This window comes from Siniperca chuatsi, linkage group LG13 (assembly GCF_020085105.1).
Source record: "Siniperca chuatsi isolate FFG_IHB_CAS linkage group LG13, ASM2008510v1, whole genome shotgun sequence".
Classification (NCBI taxonomy): domain Eukaryota; kingdom Metazoa; phylum Chordata; class Actinopteri; order Centrarchiformes; family Sinipercidae; genus Siniperca; species Siniperca chuatsi.
In genome coordinates, this window is record NC_058054.1 from 25,797,681 (window position 1) to 25,821,126 (window position 23,446).

The window sequence follows — 23,446 nt, forward strand, 5'->3', positions numbered from 1 at the left end:
GTTCATGTTCATGCACACACTAACATGACACCCCAGAACATTTAGTGAAAGCCTATTAATAGCACTTCTGTTAATGGTAGCATCGACACAATAAAGGAAAGATGTTTTTGTTCATTGGGATTCTGTTGTTCTACAGTGTTGCTTAGGTAAAGTAATTTTCAGCCTGGGTTCAACCACTGTGGTTTTTTAAAGGCCAATACAATTTCAGTGTCCAAAAATCTGCCATTTAAAATACCATAGAATTACAAGGAATCCATGTTTTGCCTAGGTTTATTATGGAAAAAGTGAAGAAACCTCTGAAAGGGCATTTAGACCATCATGAGCTACTTTCCACTGAAAAAAGAAAAGAGCAGCTAGCCCTCAAGCAAATGCTTTCAATCTATTTACAGATGGGTTTTTTTATTGCTGTGGTCAGGAAGGGACATTTACTAACTGATATACAATATTCACAAAAGCCAATATTGCTCCCATATATTGTCAACCTGTTGCATCCTAACCCTAGAACACAAGCTGTGTTTTTTAATTCCAGGCACATACAGTATATGCCCCTACCTAGACATAACTGTCCAGTTTTAAGTAGTTATAAGTTGTTGGGGCAACACTGGGAAAATAATTACAAAATACTTACAAAATACTACAGTTTGACTAAGAAGTAATGAAACTGTTAGGATTCACCGGTGTCTTGACAGTAAAAAACATCTACTGAAACACATTTACCAACTGGGTGATATTTCTCATTGGTGATAAAGTGAAAGCTGGTGAATTTAGCATATTGACATTAATGACAGGTTAATCTCTGCCTGCCTCTCCAGGTTAATGTAGAGAATTCAACCTGATTGAAATAAATGAGGACTCTGTATGTTAATTTTAATGCACGTTGCTTTATTCTACAGAGTTACTTTGAAGACAAAGGGGACTACAGCACAGGAGATCCCAAAGGTCTTAGGTGGTCGTCTGTGAGTTTCACTCCTCATCTAGCCCTTTCTGTGATGAAAAATGATAAGAGAGAGACGGATTAGTGACAGAGGACCAACAAGACTCAATGTGTATTACACAAGGTAGTACACCAGAACTAGATTTTGTTCTGAATTGAGCGGCAAATTATTCATATGTAAGAAATCACTAACTTGTAACATTCAAGATGTTACGAGTTTGTGATTGTGACAGTAATTTTACATGAATAAGGTTTATTTTACTGTCAGCCTTTACTGTAGCATGTTGGCTTGGACACAAATTATTTGAAACCTTCGAAAATTCATCTTGATTGTGTAGGATTGGATGAATCTTAACAATGAAGCACTGAATGTATTTGGAGGAAAGCTAAGATGTTTTAAAAATTATTTAAAAGCTAAAGAGCCAAGCTTATCATTTATCATTTTTTATTACAGTTAAGTCTCAAGCCATTTGTTTTTTTGTTTTGTTTTTTGAAACGGAAACTGTGATTCCAAGCCTGACTTCAGTCAAAGGTATACCAACACAGCCATATCTCACTGCAAGTGCTAATAATATAGTAGGAATTATCCACAAGCGGGAACATATATTAAGACAAACTAAGTGCTCTAACATGATCATCTAAGATCAATCAAGGCATTGTTTGGTGTCTTTATTTGGAACTATATATTACTTAGTTTACATTCATTTGATTGGTTGGCAGTGTTTATTGATGTCTCTCCATTCCCAAAAAAATCACTCTGATGTAGTTATTATTGTAAAAAATATTCATTTAGGGGTGCCCTGGTGACCAAGAGGTTAAGGTGCTAACCATGAGTTATCCCTGGTTCGAGTCGGAGCCGGGGAGGTGACCTTTGTTGCATATCTGTCCCCATCTCTCTCTTCCATTTTCTGTCATATATTGTCTGTATATATTTATGTCATCTAACTAATAAAGGCATAAAATGCCCAGAAGAATATTTAAATTATTTTTTTGTATTGTAACAATTTAAACATTTTTGTATTTATAGTTAGCAGTTAAATTGTCACGGTGCCTTCCGTGTTGCATTACTACTAACCTATTAAATTGCTCTAATACAACTTAACAAAATCAAAAGTAAAAAGTCAAAATAAAATTGATCTATACAAAGACTGGTCTGGTTTATTTACTCACATTAAAAATGATGAACAGTTCTGTAATTACTTAGTTTGCATTACAAATAAAACACAGCTTGAAATTGATTACAGTGATATGATAATGAGGATGATGATAATTTGAAAAATAGTGTGCAATATTGTGAAGGCAGTAGGACAGTATATGAAGTGTTGTGTTGAATCTGGAGTAGTTTCTTACCTTTGAGCCCACATCACGGCTCTTGGCACGCAGCTTGTTGACCTGAGACTCAGCAATGTCAGCCCGTTCTTCAGCCTCATCCAGCTCGTGCTGCAGTTTACGGAACTTGCTCAGATGAGTATTGGCCTGCTCTTCCTGTAGGATTCAACAAAAACACAGGCCAAAATATTATATTACTACAAAAGACAATGAACCTGGGAGAACTGACTTAAGGTGACATGGTCTTCAATTGAAAGGGTAAACACAGCTATAACCACAGTCTTTGTGTGGTTTGGAAAATTCAGCATTGGTTTGTAGTTTACCAACTAGGTCTAAAACAAGTTACAGTGGAGGCTGAGATGTCCTGGCTAAAATGCAGCTAGTGTTTTAGTAGTATTTTAGCATCTACCAAATGTAATAAACTGTATAATATAAACATGAGCTATGAACTGAACTATGACAGCTTAGAAAGTACTTTTAAGCCTCAATTGACATTTTGCAAAGGAAAATAAATTTGAATGGATCCTGAGCACACAACAGAAATGAGAGACAACTTTTCCAGCCCACACTTACAGCCTCCTCAGCAGCTCTCTTGTAGGCTTTGACTTTCAGCTGCAGTTTGTCAACCAGATCCTGCAGACGCACAGTATTCTTGCGGTCTTCCTCAGTCTGTATTAATCAAGGGAATAGAAAAGAGACTCACAAGTTTTATAAGGATTATTCTCTTTAATTAAGACGGTGTAGTCCCTCATTCGTCCAGGAGTGTTCTATCGTAGAAAAGGTTTCAGTCGTAGTCATCTGGACACTGTTTTCAGAATCAAGACGTTTCGGCTCCCATCCGGAAGACTTCCGAAACGTTTTGATTCTGAAAACAGTGTCCAGATGACTACGACTGAAACCTTTTCTACGATTCTCTTTAATTAGCATCTTAATTTTAGGTGTGGTATAGTGGAACATAGAGAATATTTGGAGTATTTTGTTGATCCATGCATTAAGGGACATTTGTGAGCAGGGTAAAAAGATGCCTATGTTGTATAGATGAAAATACACACGCTTGTTGCTATTTGTATAGGTTACTGTAATGGTTAAAAGAAAAAAAAAATCACCTGGTATGTGAGCTCCTTGATGCGTCGCTCATATTTACGGATTCCCTTCACTGCTTCACTGCTCTTCTTCTGCTCCAACTCTACCTCATTCTCCAGCTCCCTCACCTGAAAACATCAGAAAATCATTTATTGGAAATTCACTGGTTCACTAAGCTCAAAGCTGCATTAATCAATGCATTTTAACATTTATTGAAATATCTATGTAAGATGCAAAAGGTTTGCCACTTTTTCAAAGAGAATTATTAGCCAACTCTGCAGCTCTACAGAGTTTTTTGGCCAATTTTAGCTCACTTTTATGGTTTTTAAGCTCTGATAAACCCACTGTACAATACCTGCTCATAATCAAACAGTAGAAAGACAACCTGGTACCTGGTGAAGAAATTTGATCATCCAGCAAACTAAAAACACATCCATTTTCCTCAGGATTTGGTAGAGACCAAGAGTGTCCAGAGTGTCTGCTGGATGTGCAAGTAGGCTGGTGTTACCCAAAACAAATTTATAAGGCAGTAATGTATCAGGGCTATGTGCCTGTTGGCTTGTTTTGGAGTTCAAAATGTGAAATTGCAGCTCTATAAATATAAAATTAATGGTGGTCCCACAGATGTACTTGCAGAAATGTGTGTTATTTGTATACTAGCAAATTTCTCTTACCCTGGCCTCAAGCTTCTGCACCTGCTTCTTGCCTCCCTTCATGGCGATCTGTTCAGCTTCATCCAGACGGTGCTGCAGGTCTTTGATGGTTTGCTCCATGTTCTTCTTCATACGCTCCAGGTGAGCACTGGTGTCCTGCTCTTTCTTCAGCTCCTCAGCCATCATGGCAGCATCAGTAATGGCCTTCTTGGCCTTTTCCTCAGCATTTCTGCACTCCTGCACTGCTTCCTCCACTTCACTTTGAAGCTGGGAAGCATCAACCTCAAGTTTCTTCTTCTGGTTTATCAGGCCCGTGTTCTATATATTTTTGAGATATGAGATTTGAGAATGTGAGAAAATGTGTGTTACTGCACTTTATAATGTCCAAGAAAAAACAGTCAGTCATCTGTGGTGGTTGTAGCAAATTATTAAGTCTCACCTGTGAGTGCAGTAGCTGCACCCTCTCACTAACATCCAACAGCTCTTGCTCAGCAAGTTTGCGACCTCTCTCAGTTTGCTCCAGAGCAGCCCTCAGTTCCTCCAGTTCAGCCTGAAGCAGGTTATTGCGCCTCTCAACAATGGCAATGTTCTCTTTAAGATCATCATTGGCCCGAACAGACTCATCCAGCTGAATTTGGCAATCCTTTACGGGATGACATCAACCACATCAATATTTATAATCAGTTTGAATTTGAAACATCTTAAGAAAGTGAGCCTTTCTTTTTCTAGTTTACCTTCAGATGAGCATGGACAGATTTAAGTTGTTTCTGGGCCTCAGCTGCCTGCCTGTTGGCCTGGCTAAGCTGGATCTCCATCTCATTGAGGTCTCCCTCCATTTTCTTCTTCAGACGCAGGGCCTCATTTCTGCTGCGACACTCAGCTTCAAGAGAGCTCTGCAGGGTGTCAATTGTCCTCTGCAGGTTCCTCTTGCACTGCTCCATCTCCTCATCTTTCTCAGCTAGTTTGCGTTCAATATCAGCTTTAATTTGATTGAATTCTAGCTGGGCTCTTAGAATCTTACCCTCTTCATGCTCCAGGGAAGCCTGGTGGACAGGAGGGTACAGAATTATAAATAACAGCAGACTTTCACTCTAAAACGTTTCATTCATCAAAGAGTTGCCTGTACCTCAGCTTCCTCAAGAGCAGACTGGATCTCACTCTTCTCCTGTTCCAGTTGTTTCCGTAATTTCTCCAGTTCATGGATGCTCTTTCCACCCTCACCAAGTTGCTCAGTGAGGTCAGAAATCTCCTCTGTGGAAAGTCAAACGGTGTGATTAAGTTGGCTTTACAATTTAATTTAATTAAAGTGTGTCTGCAGAAACTTGGACACAAACCCTGGCAATAGATCTTACCCTGTAAGTTCTTGTTCTCTCTCTTCATGGTCTCCAGATGATCCAGCGACTCCTCATAAGAGTTCTTCAGTTTGAAGAGCTCAGTGCTCAGAGACCTGGCCTCCTTCTGGGAGCTCTCCAGGTCACACTGAGACTCTTCATATTTTTGCTTCCACTCAGACAGCACCTACAGTGGATAAAAAGGCCAGCAATAAGTGTACATGTGTCAGATGAATGGAGAAAGGACTACAGGCTTGGGGTATTTGCCTTGAATGAAACTATTTCTCCAATTATTTAAAACAGCACTCCAAGGTGGAGAACATATAAAGTTCAAACAAAAAAAACAACCTAAACAATTTTGCTTAATAGGTGTTAAATAGACATTTTTGGACTAATGGAGAGTCATTCTCCCCTCTTAAAGCCACTTTGTGCATGCTTTACAGAAGGCATAAGTTTATGTTTATGGAAAAATTAGAATGCTGGAGAAAATTGGTTCATTGTGTTGCCTTTTAGCCCATTTATCTCAGTGTATGCTACAGTGCTACAGTTTTTGATACTACCACTGTGGGGTGCCAAAGTTACACATTTTCAAATTCTACACACTGGCTTTAACAACCCCTGTTAAGGTTCCTTTGAGCAATGAACTTCACCCCTAGCTGCTTCAATGAAGTTGCCCTATAGTATCCTGTAGTTGTACTGGGCAGCCGTATGTGAATACAGCGGCATGTGAATGTGTGGGAATGTGAAGGTGGGCACTACTGGAAATAGCAGGTTAAAAGGTAAAACAAGAAATTATTTTCTGATATTTTTGCTGGTCCAAAGGTTCAGAGGCTACACTGTGAATTTATATTTTTGGTTCTCACAAATACTTAACTCTTTACCTTGTCAAAATTTCTTTGCCTCTTGTCCAGAGCAGCAGCAGCAGCATTAGACCTCTCCACATCCACCATGAGATCTTCAATCTCATTCTGCAGCCTGTGTTTGGTCTTCTCCAGAGAGGAACATTTAGCATTCACTGCTTCAACAGCCTCCTCAGCCTCCTGCAGACGCTGAGCCAGCTTTTTCCTTTAGAAATCAATCAATATTTAATGTCCCTGCAGTTGTGCTTGTTGGATAAATATTAATAAATTCAACTAATATAACTGGCTGCTCGGTCATCTAACAGACAAGCTTTTTGTTCATCTTACATTTTAGTATGACAATAACACAAACAAAAAGCTGATCTGCTAGATAAAGTAAAATGTTTCTTTAGGAATTACATATCAAATTATGAATTTGGATCTCAAACTGTCTTACTTTGCCTCCTCCAGTTCCTCGGTTCTCTGGATAGCATCAGTTTCGTACTTGGTTCTCCACTGAGCCACCTCAGAGTTGGCCTTGGACATGCTGCGCTGCAGTTCAGCCTTGGCCTCCTGCTCCTCCTCATACTGCTCCCTGAGTAGGTCACAGTCATGACGAGCAGACTGTACTGCATGGGCCAGGGCACTCTTTGCCTGTCGAAACCAAATTATATGAATAAGTAACACTGTAACATACATCAGTTAGCAATTATTGTCTAGTGCTGTCACTGTGCACTGAAACTTCATTTTACCTTGGTCTCCTCTTCCAGTTGTCGCTTTAGGTCTTCAATCTGTTGAGTATAGGACATTTTTCCTCTTGTCAGTTGAGATACTAGAGAATCCTTCTCCTCCAGCTGCCTTGAGAGCTCACCTAGTATTTTGGTAAATGCAGAATTGTATTGTCAGTCTCCCAACAAACGTTAAGTTTTTAACAAAAGTTAAAGTTAAAAGTTAAGATTTTAAGTTTTAAGAATTTTTGTCTGGTTTTCTCAGTAAAACTCATGATCCATGATTTGAAAGCTTGAACCATTTTTTGTACGTGCAAATTGTCAGCTATCAAATACATCAAGTAGATATCAACAAAAAATATACCATTTTCCGTTTGAAGTTTTGCTTTTTGCATATTGAAGTCATTGATGCAGCGTTGAGCCTCTTCAAATTTGGTCTTGTATTCATTCATCTGATCTTCCACAGTCCGACATGTCTTCTCTAGATTTGTCTATATTTCAAATAAAAAATTTAAATGTACCCATTATACACAAATACTCTCATCTCTGAGCAATGTTAACATTAGAAAACAAATTATTTGTCAGTTTAGCCAACCTTTGTCTTTACAATATGTTCCATATTGGAGACCACATCATCCAGCTCCAGTCTGAGTTCACTCTTCTCCTTCTCCAGTTTCTGCTTGACTCTCTGCAGGTTGTCAATCTGCTCTCCCAGGTCAGCAACACTGTCAGCTTGTTTCTTCCTGAGTGTGGCAGCAGTGGCTTCATGCTGCAGAGTGGCCTCTTCGAGGTCTCTGCGGAGTTTCTGGAACTCAGCCTCCCTCTTCTTGTTCATCTCAATTTGGGCAGCTGTTGCTCCACCAGCCTCCTCCAGCCTCTCACTGATCTCCTCCAGCTCTCTGGCCAAGTCTGCTCTCTGTTTCTCCACCTTGGCTCGAGCAGCTCGCTCTGCTTCAAGCTCTTCCTCCAGCTCCTCAATGCGGGCCTGTAAAAGCATAATTACTTAGTCACTACTTACTTTTCACCAATTTTGAACCATTATACATTAAGCGCTCATTACCTGGAGCTCCTTCAGTTTCTTTTGAAGCTGAATGGTTATTGCCTGCTCATCTTCTATTTTATTGTTGAGCTGACTGAGTTCAAAATCTTTCCTGTAGTGAAATACAGTCATTAGAATTAGAAGAACTGGTTATCTGTTCTGCCTGTATCTGTTCAGCTTTTGTGTACTGTATGAGATACAGACATACTGTACATACAGTAGAATAATGTGTTTACTTTTTCAGATGCTCTTCAAGTTGTTGCTTGTCATTCTCTAGGTCCATTAGGCTCTCCTGGTTTAATTTCAAGTCTCCCTCCAGCTTCCTTTTAGCTCTCTCAAGATCCATCCGAACCTTCTTCTCTTGTTCCAGTGAACCTTCAAGCTGGACATTATCATTACAGAAAGTCAAACTATTTTCCCCAATGTTGCAAGAATATATGATCTTACTAAACATATTCAACTAAGATGCAGACAATACGTAGTAGAATTCTTACATCATCCACTTGCTGCTCCAGCTTAGCCTTGGCCTTGGTCAGAGTGTTGACTTTGTCTTCTTCACTCTGCAGATCATCCAGTGTTTGCTGATGAGCTTCCTGTAAGGCTTTCTTTTCCTTGGTCAACTTAGCAATGATTTCATCCAGAGCAGCCATTTCCTCAACCAGGTTCTTCACCTGCAACATGAGTAATGAGTATTGAAAATTGTGAAAGTGTACAGGATAGCAACATGCTACTACTACATGCTAATACTTTATTCATCCCCGAAGGGAAACTCTTTACGTCATTGCACACAGGAAAAAGTACTAGCAAAAAATATAATACAATGCACTATAAAACAGGTCAGAAAATAAATTAAGTACCAGGTGGGTATAAGTATAAAATAAAATAAGTGTGAAGTACCAAGTGGGTTTACCGGTTGATGATGATAATACGGTATAATCATAATACAATGTAATAATATAGCAGAGTCATTGTCATACCTTGTTCTCAGTGGCATGCTTCTCTTTCTCAACTTTAGCCAGAGTTAACTCTAAGTCATCGATGTCCTTCTTTAACTCAGAGCACTCATCCTCCAACTTCCTCTTCTTAGCTGTAAGTTCAGCATTCATCTCCTCCTCGTCCTCCAGTCTCTCAGATAGCTCTTTGGCTTTTGCTTCCATCTGAATTTTGTGTTTGATCAGCCCCTCACATCTTTCCTCAGCATCTGCAAGATTATCTTGCTCCTAAATTGAAATGGTCATTAATTTGATAACTTTGATAACATATGATAAGTTGCAATATACATGATTAACGTATATATTATTTATTCCAATTCATATGGTATATACTGTATATTGCCATTTTGTCATTAAAATGTTAAGAATGCTATCATTAGACTTACAGCCTGGACTTGAAGCTGCAGGTCATTCTTTTCTTGGAGTAGAGACACCATTTTCTCCTCTAATTCCTTTCTACGAGCTTCAGATTTTGCATAAGCCTCTTTCAGCTTCAGGAATTCTTCTTTCATGTTGGCCATCTCTTTTTCTGCCTCAGCAGATCTCAACAGAGGTTTGATCTTGAAGAACAGCTTCATCCAGGGCCAATTTTTGACCCCCATGAAGGCACGGATGTTCCACTGGATCACCAATAGTGCATCTCTGTCAAAGATCAACCAAAGTTATTAATACCACTGAACACAAAACAAAATCATCATAAATAATCATTATTATTTACTTGTTTTTAGTTCATTTTCAAATCCTGATTCCTCTGACCTCCTTTCAACAATCTTCTGGAATTCCACTCTTGCTAGCAGACCTCTTGATCTAGCTTGGATTCCAGTGATAATGAGTGACAAACGGTCATCCCTCATCTCCTCCAGTTGCCCAAGAAGACCAGCCTTGAAGAACACCTTTGGGAGCATGTAACAGCATGTAAATATCCACCAGGTGTTAAATATAAGGGCTTGCACGATATGTAGCTTTAAAGCAAGACTGAATGAGAAATAAGACATAGTTCCTCTTGCTCAATTAATTGCTGCTACAGGCCTATGTGGTCTGGTGTAGCCTGTAGCTTATGGTGAAAAATATTAGCTAATGTAATAAAGATAAATATTTCTGTATAACTGGCATTATTCAGTTGGTTTACTGACTTAATGACTCTTCTCTACTTTCTCTACTGTTCTACCACTTTTTTCATTTACCATCATTCCGTAGTGTTCAGCTGTTATATAATCTTGCTTTAACTTTTTGCTTGTTATCCCTGTTGATGTTTCCTTGCAATACTATATATACTGTACATAGATTAGAAATTTGTAACAGATGTGCTTTGGACTTTTGTCTTTTATTAATTACCTTAGTGTGTCCAAACTTGTATTGGTTGTGGTCAATATCCAGAGACCCAAGAAGTTTCTCAGCTCCCTTCCTGCTGTCAATGAACTGACCATCAGGGATAGCAGCGGGATTCAGGATGCGATATCTGAAAATCAAAGAAGATCAATATCATTCTTGGAGAATGATATTTAACTTCTGTTTGTAATTATACAGTATCTGACGTAAATTAAACAATACCTTTGTTTGAAATCTCCATAAAGGATCCTGTTGGGGAAGCCCTTTCTGCAGATCCTGATGCCTTCCAGCACACCGTTACAGCGCAGTTGGTGCATAACTAGAGGATTCTCCATGGCCCCAGGAGTCTTTGTCTCATTGGGGATGATGCAGCGTACAAAGTGAGGATGAGTAGACCTCAAGTTGGTCATCAGCTTGTTCAGGTTCTCCTGTGGAGGTAATTAAATCCTGTGTTTATCACCCAGTTTAGGTGATTATTGTGACGCATATCTCTCAGTCATTGGTTTCCAAATCAAATAGCCGTTCACACATATTTATGTATTTTTACTAACCCTGTGCAAGGCAGACACAGTTTGGAAGGATGAACCCTTCTTCTTGCTTCCTCCTCCTTTGCCGCCCTTTCCACTTTCAGCTAAAAAAACAGTGTACAACTAGACTGCATTAACAGATACAGGCATAAATGATTCAATCTTGCAGTTCTCCCTATGCCAAATTTCATAAAATATTGACATTCCCACTGGAGGTTAATGCTGTACATTCACCTCTTACCTTCTTACCTGATTCTGCTACTGCATAATTTGCAAAGAGGAAAGATAACAGCTTGAGAGTAGACTTCTGGTAGAGTCCAACAACTGTCTCATTCAGAGGATCCTTGTTCTTCACCAGCCAGTTGTTGATATTATAATCAACAGTTCCAGCATAGTGCATCAGGGCAAAATGGGCCTCTGGTTTCCCTTTGACAACTCTGGGCTTCTGGAAGTTACTGGATTTCCCTAGATGGTTGTCATAGAGCTTAGCTTTAAAGGTGGCATCAGAGGCTTTGGGGAACATGCACTCCTCTTCAAGGATGGACATGATACCCATGGGCTGAGGAGACAAAAATATGAGTTGTTTTGAAATAAATCACAATATTTTTAATCGCTCATATGATATATAATCATGTATAGCTGAACATGTAATAGTCCAATCTCTCACCTTTTCAATCAGGTCAATACAGGCCTGCAAGTCCATACCAAAATCGATGAAAGTCCATTCAATGCCCTCTTTCTTGTACTCTTCCTGCTCCAGCACAAACATGTGGTGGTTGAAAAACTGTTGCAGTTTTTCATTGGTGAAGTTGATGCACAGCTGCTCAAAGGTGTTGAACTGTAATGTAAAGTGACAAAATTATAGTCATTTTCATTTTCAAGATCTCAAATCTTTGTTACCTGCATAAAATTGAAAAAGATTAAGTTAAATGAATTAATTTAACTGTAGAATATTGATTATATTAACACAAATAGAAGAAGCTCACATCAAAAATCTCAAATCCAGCGATGTCCAGTACACCAATGAAATACTGACGAGGCTGCTTGGTGTCCAGGGAATGGTTGATCCTCACCACCATCCATAGAAACATCTTCTCATACACTGCCTTTGACAACGCACCAACAGCATAGTACACCTAAAAAAATCCATACATTAAAAGTTACACTAAATAGCCCTTGGTGTCCCCTCAGTGTTGCTTCCTTCATCGAGTGTACTTTAAGGGACACCTTACAATAAATTCAACTCATAAATTTAATTCTTACCTGCTGGACATTTTGTCCCTTGGTGACCCACTCATTTCCTACTTTGACTCTTGGGTGACAGAGACCTTTGATGAGGTCAGCAGAGTTCAGGCCCATCAAATAAGCTATTTTGTCAGCATCTAAGAAAATACATGTAAATGCAAAATATCTCAATAAGCATAATCTCTCAGTAAACACATTCAATCCTGACATGGTTTATATCCTGTTTATCATGTTTCAGGGCTTCAGAGAGCTTTTCTCACCTTCAGTACCATCAGCCTCTGCTTGCTCTTCACGCTGCTTGTTCTTGAACTTCATGTTACCATGATGCATGATGGCACCAGTCAGCTTGTAAATGCCATTCTTCTCTTCTTGAGTGAAGCCCAGCACATCAAAGGCATCCTGAATGAGAAGAGGGGTATTATATTTAATATGTCATTGACTTTTTGCATTGAATCAGGATATACAGTAGAGTGACTGGAGATATCCAGGGAATAAGATAAGTGCTCTCTGAGCCACCAGGATCCCAAATTAAACCATAGTTGACATCTGACATCTGACATCTTATCCAGTTTATTCAAATCATTTTCACTGTCATCTCACATGCTGGGTTACAAGTGGCATCAATGACATCAAGTTTCATAATCCTCTTCCAACAGCTTGATACAAAATAGTATGTAGGAAGCCAGAGCAATAGCAATAGATTTTCTGGCTTTTTCAACAACCCTCATTAATTAACAGTTATTTTTCAGTAAACCCTACCCTTACTTTTTCATGTGAGTGGCTGTTCCATGGGATTATGGTGCATCCCTACTCACATCAGTGGCCATCAGCTCTTCAGCATCATTGATGGAGGCTACAGTCGTCTCTCCTTGGGAGATGAAGGCGTAGTCATAGGGATTGTTGGTGATGAGCAACATCTCTGAAAAGCAAAACAGAAATGTTAGATTTTGTATGCTAGGGATATAGCAACATTATAACTACTAGTTGTTACTGGTCCAAAGATCAGTTGTTTTCATTTACCAAGCAGCTCAGGTTTCCTCTGAGACAGAATCTGATAGAAGATGTGGTAATCTCTCTCAGCCTTAAGCTGAAAGGTGACACGAGACTTTTCCAGCAGATCTGTAAAGACATTTGCATTATGTAGGTGGAACAGTGTATCATCTTTGTGAACTTATTAATGAAAAAGATGTAAGTATAAAGAAGAGAGTGCTTACATGTCTCGATATCAGCTGAGGCCAGCTTTCCACTGGCTGCAAAGTGAATTCGAATGAATTTGCCCTAAAATTTATGACAAAAAAAGTTAAAATAGAATAGGCACAAAGGGCTATTTCACTGCTTACAGAAACTTACAAATCTGGAAGAGTTGTCATTCCTGATGGTCTTGGCATTACCAAAGGCCTCTAAAGCTGGGTTAGCCTGGATGATTTGATCCTCCAGAGTACCCTAAAAGAATACAGGAGTGCAACATTCATTCAGATAGGTAAACACTAAAAAAAAATGATGCAATGTGTTGTTAAAGGTTCTATTTTCTGTAATTTCGGCATTATAACCTTTTTCTCAGAGCCTGTCTCCTTCTTCCCGCCTCCAGCTGCAATGCTGGCAAAGTACTGGATGACTCTCTTGGTGTTGACAGTTTTCCCAGCACCAGATTCTCCACTGAAGACAGAAATTGAATTGTTTTGATAAATTGACAACTGGGCATTATTCAGTACATCACATGCAACTAGTCAGGTGTTTGATTAATCAACAAAAATGTAGATGGTTACAGTTGCAATCAGTAAATACTGATACACCTTTTTACCAGAATACATGGAATTTTCTTTAACACGCGCCTTTTCTGTAGCTGCCACTTTGACTGTTATTTTCCATAATCACTATAATAACCTATCCTTTTTAACATTCATTGGCCTAATGCAGCTAATAAAACTGTGGCAAATTATTACAGTAGTGATGATCAATGGCTTGCTTGCAACGGAATCAAATCATATTAAAATTTTTTGTTTAGTTATTTAGTTTCTTGCCATTAAATCCATAATTTTATGTTCATATTCAGGTCTTCTAGTCCAATATGGCATTAACATGCACAACTGTTGACTGATAACATACTAATTAAAATAATAACATACTCTATTACTGGGATTAACTGAAGCATATCAGCAAAACCACAAAACCAACAAAAAATATTGGATGCCACTTACTAAAATTCTCACAGAATTATATGATTCTCAATTGCAATATAACAGTCATGAAATCATTACTCACGTGATGAGAATTGACTGATTTTCTCTGTCTGAAAAAGAAAAGAAATGATCAATACATTCTAGGATTCCTTAGCGTTTTTCAACACCACCTTTCTGTGAACATTTGATAACTAAAGGTAAATTACCAGTTAGCATGTACTGGTAGGCATTGTCAGAGATGGAGAAGATATGAGGAGGAGCTTCACTCCTCTTCTTTCCTCTATAGGCAACAACCACTTCTTGGTTGTAGACTGGCAACCACTTGTAGGGGTTGATAGTCACACAGAAGAGTCCCGAGTAGGTCTATGAGAATGAGAAAGAGGAAGCCAACTGTTTAAGATAAAATTATATTATCCATTGATATATGAATGTAGTATATTGTTGTACTATAGGTAAGGGCTACAATCTTTGCCTCATAATGATTTTCAAAGCTTTCAACTCACATAGATCATCCATGCTGCATAACGCTCTTTGAGGTTAAACAGCACAGCGGGCTCATGGAGGAAGGTGAACATCGCCATGTCTTCAATTTTATCAAACTTTGGTGGGTTCTGAGGGTGTACATCACACTCCTTCACTGTGACAGTCTGAAAATGGAGATAGGCAATGTTAATACACTGTTAATCCTGCAGAATTTCAGCTACTTTCAAAGATTACAAGTACTTTTTGTGTGAGTACATTGTAGGAGGGAGCACAGGATCATCATGCCTCAGAATCTCTGGCTTCTCTTGTTTCTCTGCTATGTATGAATAAATGACAAATGGACCTGAATCATCTCTTGCATTACCACTGTGTCTTAGTTAGGAAACCAGTTGCATCCAGGGCAGCTGGGCCTGCCAACTCACTGACCTTCCCTCTCTCAGTCTGAGCAGTGACTTTGTCCCCCTCACGGCTGGTGATGGAAGCTTTCACAAACTCCTCGTCAGTGTCAGGAACGAAGCACTCCTTCTTCATGTCGAAGGGACGGGTCTGGGCCTCCAGACGCTCCCTGTCTGACTTCCTCAGGTAGGGGGCTGCTGCCCCAAACTCTTTCATGGCAGCGTCACCCATTTTTCACCTTGTCTACAGAAAAAACTTTCTCACTTGAAATTCAGCTGTATTATGTATTTATCTAAAGGGTGCAGGATAAAAAGAAAGTGTATGCCAATATAGAGTGAGCTTTTTATTTGTTAATTTATCATCATCATTATCATTTATTTCTTCACATTATAAAATTCACTGGTTTTAAATTAAACACATTTCCATTTTTCAGATGTTCTTACCTTACCAATCCCTACTGAGGAGACTGAGGTGTAATGGTCCTGAGGAAAAGAAGTAATGGAAACTGATGAGACTAGTCTGCAGTCCACACCAACACAGGTAATGCTTTAGTATCAAAGTGCAGTCGTTGATTTGTAAGCCATTGTCCCTGCACCTTACCTTGAGATAGAATGGTGACCTGTTGGGGGTTTCACCATGAGTTCTCTTTATAAACAAAGCCTTTCTGCCAAATATGGAGGAGCATTTCAGGGTCCAGGAATGTTATTGTGTCTGAGTTGGGTTGGGGGTACATGAAGGGAGTGGGTTAATGAGTGGCGGAGAGCAATATAGAAATCAGCGGGTCAGAGTCTTATCAGTGATGGAGTCTCCTGACGAGGCCATATTAGGAGCTCCATGCAGTGCGGTGATTAATCATAGGTATCCTCAAGCAGCCAGGGGACCACAACGCAATCTTTAAATAGACACAGGGAGGAATTCCTCTCTCATCATCCCTTAAGTGTGCTTCTGCTACAGGAACAAAACATGTTGTACTGAACAGAAGACAAGCAAGACTGATACTGATCAAAAACTGTTAAAATGTATTTAAATGGTGTTTGATTTAAATAGATGTAAATCTGGTGATATGCTCAACTTCAGGATGTCAAAACCTTTCCAATTTTATTTTTACTTAAAGTATTTATTGGTGAAACCTTTTGTCTTTTTTTTATAAGGCAGGTCAATCAAATATGATTTTACACATTAATGTAACTGTTAATGATTGTTAGCCAAATGCCAATATTACCAATATAAACAAAAAAGATCTTCAAAATATATATAATTCCATACCCTTTCCTTATTTGTCCTAATCTGCATGTTACTGTTTACTGTGAGGTCAAACAAATTCTACAAAACACAAAGTTTAAAAAATTATGATTAAATAAAAATTCAAACAAGTAGAGGATGACAGCAAACTAATTAAAATCTGAAAATGCATATGGCTAAATTCCAGAATGAAGAAAGTTATGTATCATATATCTGTTTTGTTTTGCAAAATAACTGAAATCAATGCAGCAAAAAAAAAATCAAAAAGATAATTCACATTCTATGCATGATTTACAATAATACAGAGCATTCCATAAATGTAAACTGCTGGTATTATTGTCTAAACACAAAGGAAGGCGCAGAAAATATCTGGGGAGATATTTTAGAGAAATATGTCATGTATGGGTCTCAATTACCCAGAGGGCTTAAGTGGAGTCACAGTGAGGCATTGGTAACACATTGTGTTTAGTTATCACAGAATGGACTTTGCAGTAACATAAACAGCCATCAGATACCGAGTGGGTCGGTCTAAATAAAGAACATTAGTCTGTGAGATTAACCAGGCGACAAGTGCGAGGCAATACAGACAGATGTCTGCCACAGGTGACATGCTTGAGATTTATTGAAAGGCAATAATGATGACAATAGAGGGCTATGCCAGCATGACATGCTCCAATGTGATGCCAAGGTCACTGTGGAAGCCTTCTCCCATTATCAGACATCAGCTAGTGAAAGCTGGCCCCTCAGTTATAGTCCTGTTGACATGGCATTGTGTCTTTGAGGACAAAGATAACTGTGTGAAATTCCTGCTGAGAACCCTGCACTGATTGAGGAGGACAGCCACAGAGGCTTTCAGGATCCTGCCTTTGCCTGCATCTAGGATCAATTTTAGCAGATGATGGCCTCACACTGGGCTCTGTCTCACATAAATATACTGAGAATGACAGCTACATCCCACAGCGCATCAAATTTTAATGTCCCAATTGAAATGCCACTCCTATGTGGAGACTGAGTCTAAGTTGAACTGCTTCAGTTTTCTAGCAGGTTTTACCTCCAGTCATAATTCTGATATATTTGAAATCTACTCTACCAACAGTTGGTGGTGTGTTAAAAATCTATTTCTCCATAAGTAAATATACCACCACCAACTGCTCACCATTAAGTGCTGTTCATCAAGCTTACTGATTTATACTCCAAACCACATTTTGATAATTTAAATGTTATTGACCTAACCCACTATTTAATAACACTTATAATAATTTACTTATAAAACTTAAATAAGAACTTTACAACATACATTGTAATTACATACAGTAGCTATAATGCAGAGCCAGTCACTAGCCCCAGTAATCACAGCCCCTTCAAAGGTTAAGAGATAAAAAGAGGGTCAACAGCTGCTGACAAGTGCTGAGATTATTTCCATTCTGATAACTTCCCCGGCCCTGTTACTGACAGCTAGCGTCAGGGTGCCAAATGAAAGTGAGAGATTCCATACCCCTGCTGAAGACCAAGTGAAGATAACACTGACCTCACAGGACAAACTTCTGTTCATTAAAGAAAACATGATTTAAATGCTTTGTTTATGTCACAACAAATTATCATTGTCACCACATATATTTAATCAAATATAAACTGGGCAAGGATATTTAGATGGAGCATTTAGCTACATGTCTCTTTGGCTTTGCAGGACACCTGCATAATAAACACATTCTATGGCAAGCCATTTTAACATTTATTAGCTAAATATGACTATCCAGAATTACATTACAGATATCAACAACGTCATTTTGACTAGTCGTAATTACATTGGGACTAGTCAAAACGACAGAGATATCTATAATTCCATTTTGACCAGTCAAAATAATAGTTGCAGATATCTCAAACATCATTATGACTAGTCCGAATTGCCCTTCGCTAAACCCCTCCTCCAATTAGCAACTATCCAGTCGTAGCTTAGCATCTGTAACTAGGAACTGCAGTCCTGTCTAGCTTTGGATTTTTCTCCATGTTTAACCAGTGTGCATGGGGCTCTAAGAAGAGCGATACTCTGTGTCTCAAGAGAGTTTGGAGGATGCTGTCTTTTTTGTAGTCTTTCAAAAACCTAAAACACAAGAGCCAACATGAGGAATTGATTAAACGCTGTCTTTATCTGCTGTAACGTAAGCTGCAAACGTTAGCTTTGGCTAACGAGCTTATGAGTACTACAGTACCTCCAGCCAAACTTGTGTTAGAGACCCCCTTTTTTTGCAAAGGGCATGGCTTATTTAGAGTTAAATTAGGATTTGTTATGTGGGGTTGAGGAGGAGGATGTGGACGTGCATAATCATAGTGGGCTGACAACATATCTTGCTAATCTAGGTCCAAGTTGAGTTAGCTTAAGTTAGCTTAAGTTAGCATAAGCTTAAGTCTTATCCCGACTCTCATGGGGCGATCGCACCGCTTGCAGTGGCGTTTGATCTGATTGGGTGGTTAGAAGATGCCGTGGGCAGTGATCTTCTCAAGGTCTGCTGCACTTAATCAAATCCCTGCACTTCGGGCTGTGTCCCGGACAGCTCCGGACCAATTTAAGTTAACCCCCCTCATATCCTCAAATCATTTTCTCATGTAAAAGTGAAACATACTGTTTGAAAATACGAACAATAAAGCACAGCCCAAATCTAATCCCTGTATTGCTTGTCATAGTACTTTTTTCTATAGTAAGCATCCAAACAATTCAAGGGTTATGTTAGAACAAATAACATTTTAATTACATTTTATTATTTTTGCATTTTATTTTTTAATACCATGCTATGGGGTGAAGTAGCTCTACACTGAAATAGACAAACAATGTTACTCCCTTGTAACATTAAACAAGTCAAGGATCAACAACTGGCAAGAATGCTGACATGTAGCTTACATTAGCTAGCTACACTTTTTTTTCATCATTTTAGCTGACACAATCCTCATTGTCAGCTAGAAATGAGAAGCCTGCTTTTATGTGTTTCAAAAATGACTGTGAATATTGATGTTAAATATGCCACATTCAGTGTTAGCAGAATGGCGGTTGCTGTTGTGTATAAATATGTATAAAATGCCATGAAATAGAAAAACCTTATCATCAAGGAATTCGTGCATGGGCTGCAGAGTTAAAAACCCTATCAAAAACTCGATCTTCGGCCTCAGGTCGCTCTAACATGGCCTTAAAACTTCTTGCCATACGGTTGCTGTTTAAGAGTATGTTTGAATAGCAAGCCGCTCCCATGTCCCCGCCTCCTACTTACCGTAGCTTCTGACATAATTACAGATATCTGCAACGTCATTTTGCCTAGTAAAAACTATGGAACTCTAATTCAAGATATCTGTAATTACATTTTGACTAGATAGAATGGAAGTATAAGTACAAAATTAATTCCAAGATATCTATATACTATGGACTGTTCCTAATTCCAGTTTGCGATATCTACAACATAATTTTGACTAGTCATAATTGAGATACAGATATCCGCAATTCACATTGTGGATATCTGCAAATGAATTGTAGACATCTGTAATGAGAAATAATGAGAGATATCTTAAATTAGAGCTTTGACCAAGCAAAATTATGTTGCAAATATCAGTAATGAATATCCACTCTAGCTAATAAATGTTAAAACAGCTTGCCATATATACTCAGCATATCAGCAATTTAGAGACTAGTCAAGCTTTCTTCTAATTTTACCAGTTACTTAATAGCTATTTTACTGTTTTGTTCTTTCTTCTGCTTTACTCTGTGTTTTACTGTAAAGCACTTATAAAAGTGCTATATAAATAAAGTTAATTATTATTATTATTGTTTTAGTCACTAAGTTGTTGATACAGTGTTAGTTTCATATTATGTATATCAAGTTACATAAACATTGAGTAGAGCAGAACAACTGAAGATTTAAAGTAGGTTTTTATGGTTATTTTGTTCATTTATGCAATTAACTGAACAATTATGTACCTAGGTATGCCCTTAGTCTTTATAAACAGGGATTTTATTTGATCCCAATTAAAGTTGTACAATTTTCTTCTATTTAACCTTTTCTCCCCATCTTTGGTGCTAAGTGGTCATTGCTGATTTTACATCAAATATGACCTTGAGGGATTACATCATCAATCCTGGATTTTCTGTTGATGAGGTTTTCTTTCTTTGTTTAACCATGGTAATTATTGCTGCTCATGACTTTTGGTGTAGCAGAGGAATTTCCCATTTTTGAGACCTAGGTCAGAGCTGTGTCTGTAAAACCTTTATAAACTGGTTATAAACTAAATCACCATTGTGTTAGACCAACCAGTAATAGTGGTAGTATGTCAACGATGATTGCTTTTAACTCCTGAGATAAGACCATAAGCATCATATACCATGATAAATGTAGTCTAATGATAAAGGCAGTGAATTGTTCTGTCTTTTTCTCAGTCTTCTTATTCATTCATGGGCTCAGATGTCCTGTTAATCATGCTGATAATCCTCAACACATACTGTGCTGTATGTGGTGCACCTCTTTAGGCAGAGGTGAGAATGTGCTGTCATTAGCTAATAGATACCTGCTTGTCCACTCAGGGAGTTAAGGACATGCCATGTAATAAGAGAAGAGACAGGACTCCCTGAATTTCACACAAAGGGAGTCTGGGGTCCCTCTCCTCCCTCCCACTGCCCCAAATAATTATTTAGCCTCTAGCAGCAGCAAAAATGACTGAGACCTGACACCAGCACCTCGGCAAAGCTCTAGATAGACAGGAAAGGATAGTACTCTTAGTCTAGGGTATAAGAACAATGATATATCATCTCTTCGTGTCTCTACAGCACTACAAACTGCTTTGAAATACTACTTAATAAGTTGAGAAAACAGCTCTACTTTGATTTGTAATGCTGATAATACTTGAACAAATTTTTCCATCAAGAAATTGTAAGAATATATTAAGGGGCTTCATGTAAAAATCAACTCAGCTTAACATGCCTAAATATATGTAAATGTAGGATAGACGTCCCAATGTAATTTGTTGTTTTTCTTATTAGGGATTTATTTCAGTATATGAACTAGATATTTGATTATTGATTCTTTGAAATCCTCCCTAGCCCTTTGGAGGAACAGGCAGACTTGAATAGGGATTTACTGAGCAGCTGCAAGTGATTATCCGTGGTATTATGGTAGGCCCAAGTATGAGCATTGGTTTATTATTGACCTCGAGGCCCAGGCTCTTGGGCTTTTTTAAAAACTCTATTTTAAGAACAAGAGATTTGTTTTATCTCTCTCTAGTTTAGCAATTACCTCACCTCAACTTTCCAGTTTTTATCATACTTTATCATACTTGCTCAAATTTTTACTAGTAACTTATTTAAGCTGCGCTCTCTCTAAACGTGCTAGGAGAGAGAGTTCTGGTCTACTTTTTCACTGTGGAATGACTTCTTTCATTCAGCCACACACACACAGCAACTCCATAGCTGCATTGTTTATTCCAGGGACGAGCTGGTCTCACTGCACTACAAGCTGGCTGGCATGTCGACCAGAACAACGGATATCCCCGCAGAAATCTGGAGAAGGACACAGGATGCAGAAGAGGAAGTAAGCAATGAGGGAAAAGAGCTGGGTCCAGACAACAGAAACTTAGGGAGAAGAGGAGATATAAGCCGTATCTCCCTTCTCTCATCATGGCCAACGTGAAATCACTGGCGAATAAGATGGATGAGCTAACGGCGCTAGGCAGAAGTCAGAGGGAGTTCCGGGAGTGTAGTCTCATGTGTTTTACTGAAAAAGGGCTGCCCCAGGATATATCTGACCACAACGTTTCCATTGATGGCTTTCAGACTGTTCTGGTCGACAGGGATTGCACCGAGAGCAGTAAGCGTAAAGGTGGCATGCGTAAATGCTGGTTAATAACAGATGGTGCCATCCTGGTCACATTATGATCATGCATTTGTTGCCTAACTTTTTGTCGTGGGAAATTTGTCAACATGTCAATGTCGTGGCTGTCTCCCCCCCACCCCTCTGCCAACTCGACATCGGCATGTGACGTCATTCACACCACCATAGCTCGACTCAAGACTCAACACCCAAGTGCCCTCATCGCAATCTTAGGTGACTTCAACCACATCACCATGGCAAAAAGCCTGCCCAACTTCACCCAGTATGTGAGCTGTCCAACTAGACACGAGAGGACCCTGGACTTGCTGTATGCTAATGCTAAGGATGCATACACCTCTTATTCCCTCCCCCCCGGGTAGGTTAGACCACAACCTAGTGCACCTCAACATGTGCATCTGGTGAAAAGTCAGTCTGCGACTGCAAGGACAGTGAGGAGATGGTCGGAGGAGGCCTATGAGACACTTCAGGGCTGTTTTGAGGTGACAGTCTGGCATGCAATCTGTGAGCTGCATGGAGAGAACATTGATGGGCTTACGGAGTGCATCACAGACTACATCAACTTCTGCGTGGACTGCACTGTCCCAGCGAAGACTGTCCATTGTTTTTCTAACAAGCCATGGGTATGGAATTGAACTGTGCAATACTCTGGTATACTCTGGCATTAATACTGCATTTATACTGTACAATTTATTTATACTATTCTTGCATTTTAACACATTTATAGATCCAATTTCTTAGCATTATTATTATTTACACTGTTATATATTGCAGTATGATGCACATATTTTTTACATATTTCATATTTTCTCATTGTTCTATTTATTTTGTTGTTTATATTGTAGTTTAATGCACATTAAGATATCTACATTGTCCATGCACAGCAGTTTTCCTGCTTAGGCCTAACTATATTATTCCTGCTTCCCCACACTGACACCTGGCTTACATCATAATTTACCTCAAAACATTTTAATCAATCTCACTCCACTTATATTAATAGAAAGGAAGATAATTGCATTGACAGTCCCTATGTAGTTTACAAAACTGATGGTGACAATTTTATTGGTTACCTAAGTTTTAATACAATTACATACATAAATACATACATGTATGTAGATGTATGTATTTCACCACATTATAATTCAAAATATAAGTCCTGTAACTTCTTTGTTGCTACAATATAATATACTAAAGTTACATTAAATACAATATTTCCTGTACAATGTTACATGAACCCACGCATTTAAAAAAAAAA

General features: G+C 38.7%; 2 protein-coding genes across 3 annotated transcripts in view; one reads left to right on the forward strand and one right to left on the reverse strand.

The window, feature by feature from the left end:
- Window positions 1-861: 861 nt before the first annotated feature.
- Window positions 862-15,823, reverse strand: LOC122887515 (myosin-7). The gene is made up of 39 exons (XM_044220816.1): window positions 15,689-15,823; window positions 15,532-15,570; window positions 15,119-15,331; window positions 14,713-14,856; window positions 14,416-14,572; window positions 14,292-14,319; window positions 13,580-13,685; window positions 13,380-13,472; window positions 13,244-13,307; window positions 13,050-13,148; window positions 12,845-12,948; window positions 12,290-12,428; window positions 12,048-12,166; window positions 11,771-11,920; window positions 11,452-11,622; window positions 11,034-11,343; window positions 10,809-10,888; window positions 10,480-10,685; window positions 10,264-10,387; window positions 9,685-9,821; window positions 9,315-9,570; window positions 8,914-9,156; window positions 8,431-8,607; window positions 8,173-8,318; window positions 7,958-8,048; window positions 7,493-7,882; window positions 7,262-7,388; window positions 6,922-7,040; window positions 6,627-6,823; window positions 6,212-6,395; window positions 5,352-5,517; window positions 5,126-5,250; window positions 4,734-5,042; window positions 4,439-4,642; window positions 4,021-4,317; window positions 3,370-3,474; window positions 2,837-2,932; window positions 2,285-2,419; window positions 862-984 (listed from the first exon to the last, which is right to left on the reverse strand). Exons 3-39 carry the CDS (start codon window positions 15,317-15,319, stop codon window positions 964-966), a joined length of 5,820 nt encoding a protein of 1,939 aa, XP_044076751.1. The 5' UTR covers window positions 15,320-15,331; window positions 15,532-15,570; window positions 15,689-15,823; the 3' UTR covers window positions 862-963.
- Window positions 15,518-23,446, forward strand: part of LOC122887519 — a 51,249-nt gene continuing 43,320 nt past the window's right edge. Inside the window, exons 1-2 of one of the 2 annotated variants that reach the window (XR_006380562.1) lie at window positions 15,518-15,628; window positions 21,792-23,324. The gene's annotated coding sequence lies outside the window, so the exon portion shown is untranslated. Of the gene's footprint in view, window positions 15,629-21,791; window positions 23,325-23,446 lie in introns of those variants that run through there. The other variant, XM_044220819.1, reaches the window with a different exon arrangement.

Excerpts from the sequence above, each read along its gene's own strand:
- LOC122887515 (XM_044220816.1), bottom strand. The coding sequence starts at position 15,319 with ATGGGTGACGCTGCCATGAAAGAGTTTGGGGCAGCAGCCCCCTACCTG. Across the intron at positions 9,571-9,684 it reads CAGAAGATTGTTGAAAGGAG|AGATGCACTATTGGTGATCC; the intron begins GTCAGAGGAATC and ends GATCTTTGACAG. Across the intron at positions 7,883-7,957 it reads AGAAACTGAAGGAGCTCCAG|GCCCGCATTGAGGAGCTGGA; the intron begins GTAATGAGCGCT and ends ATGCTTTTACAG.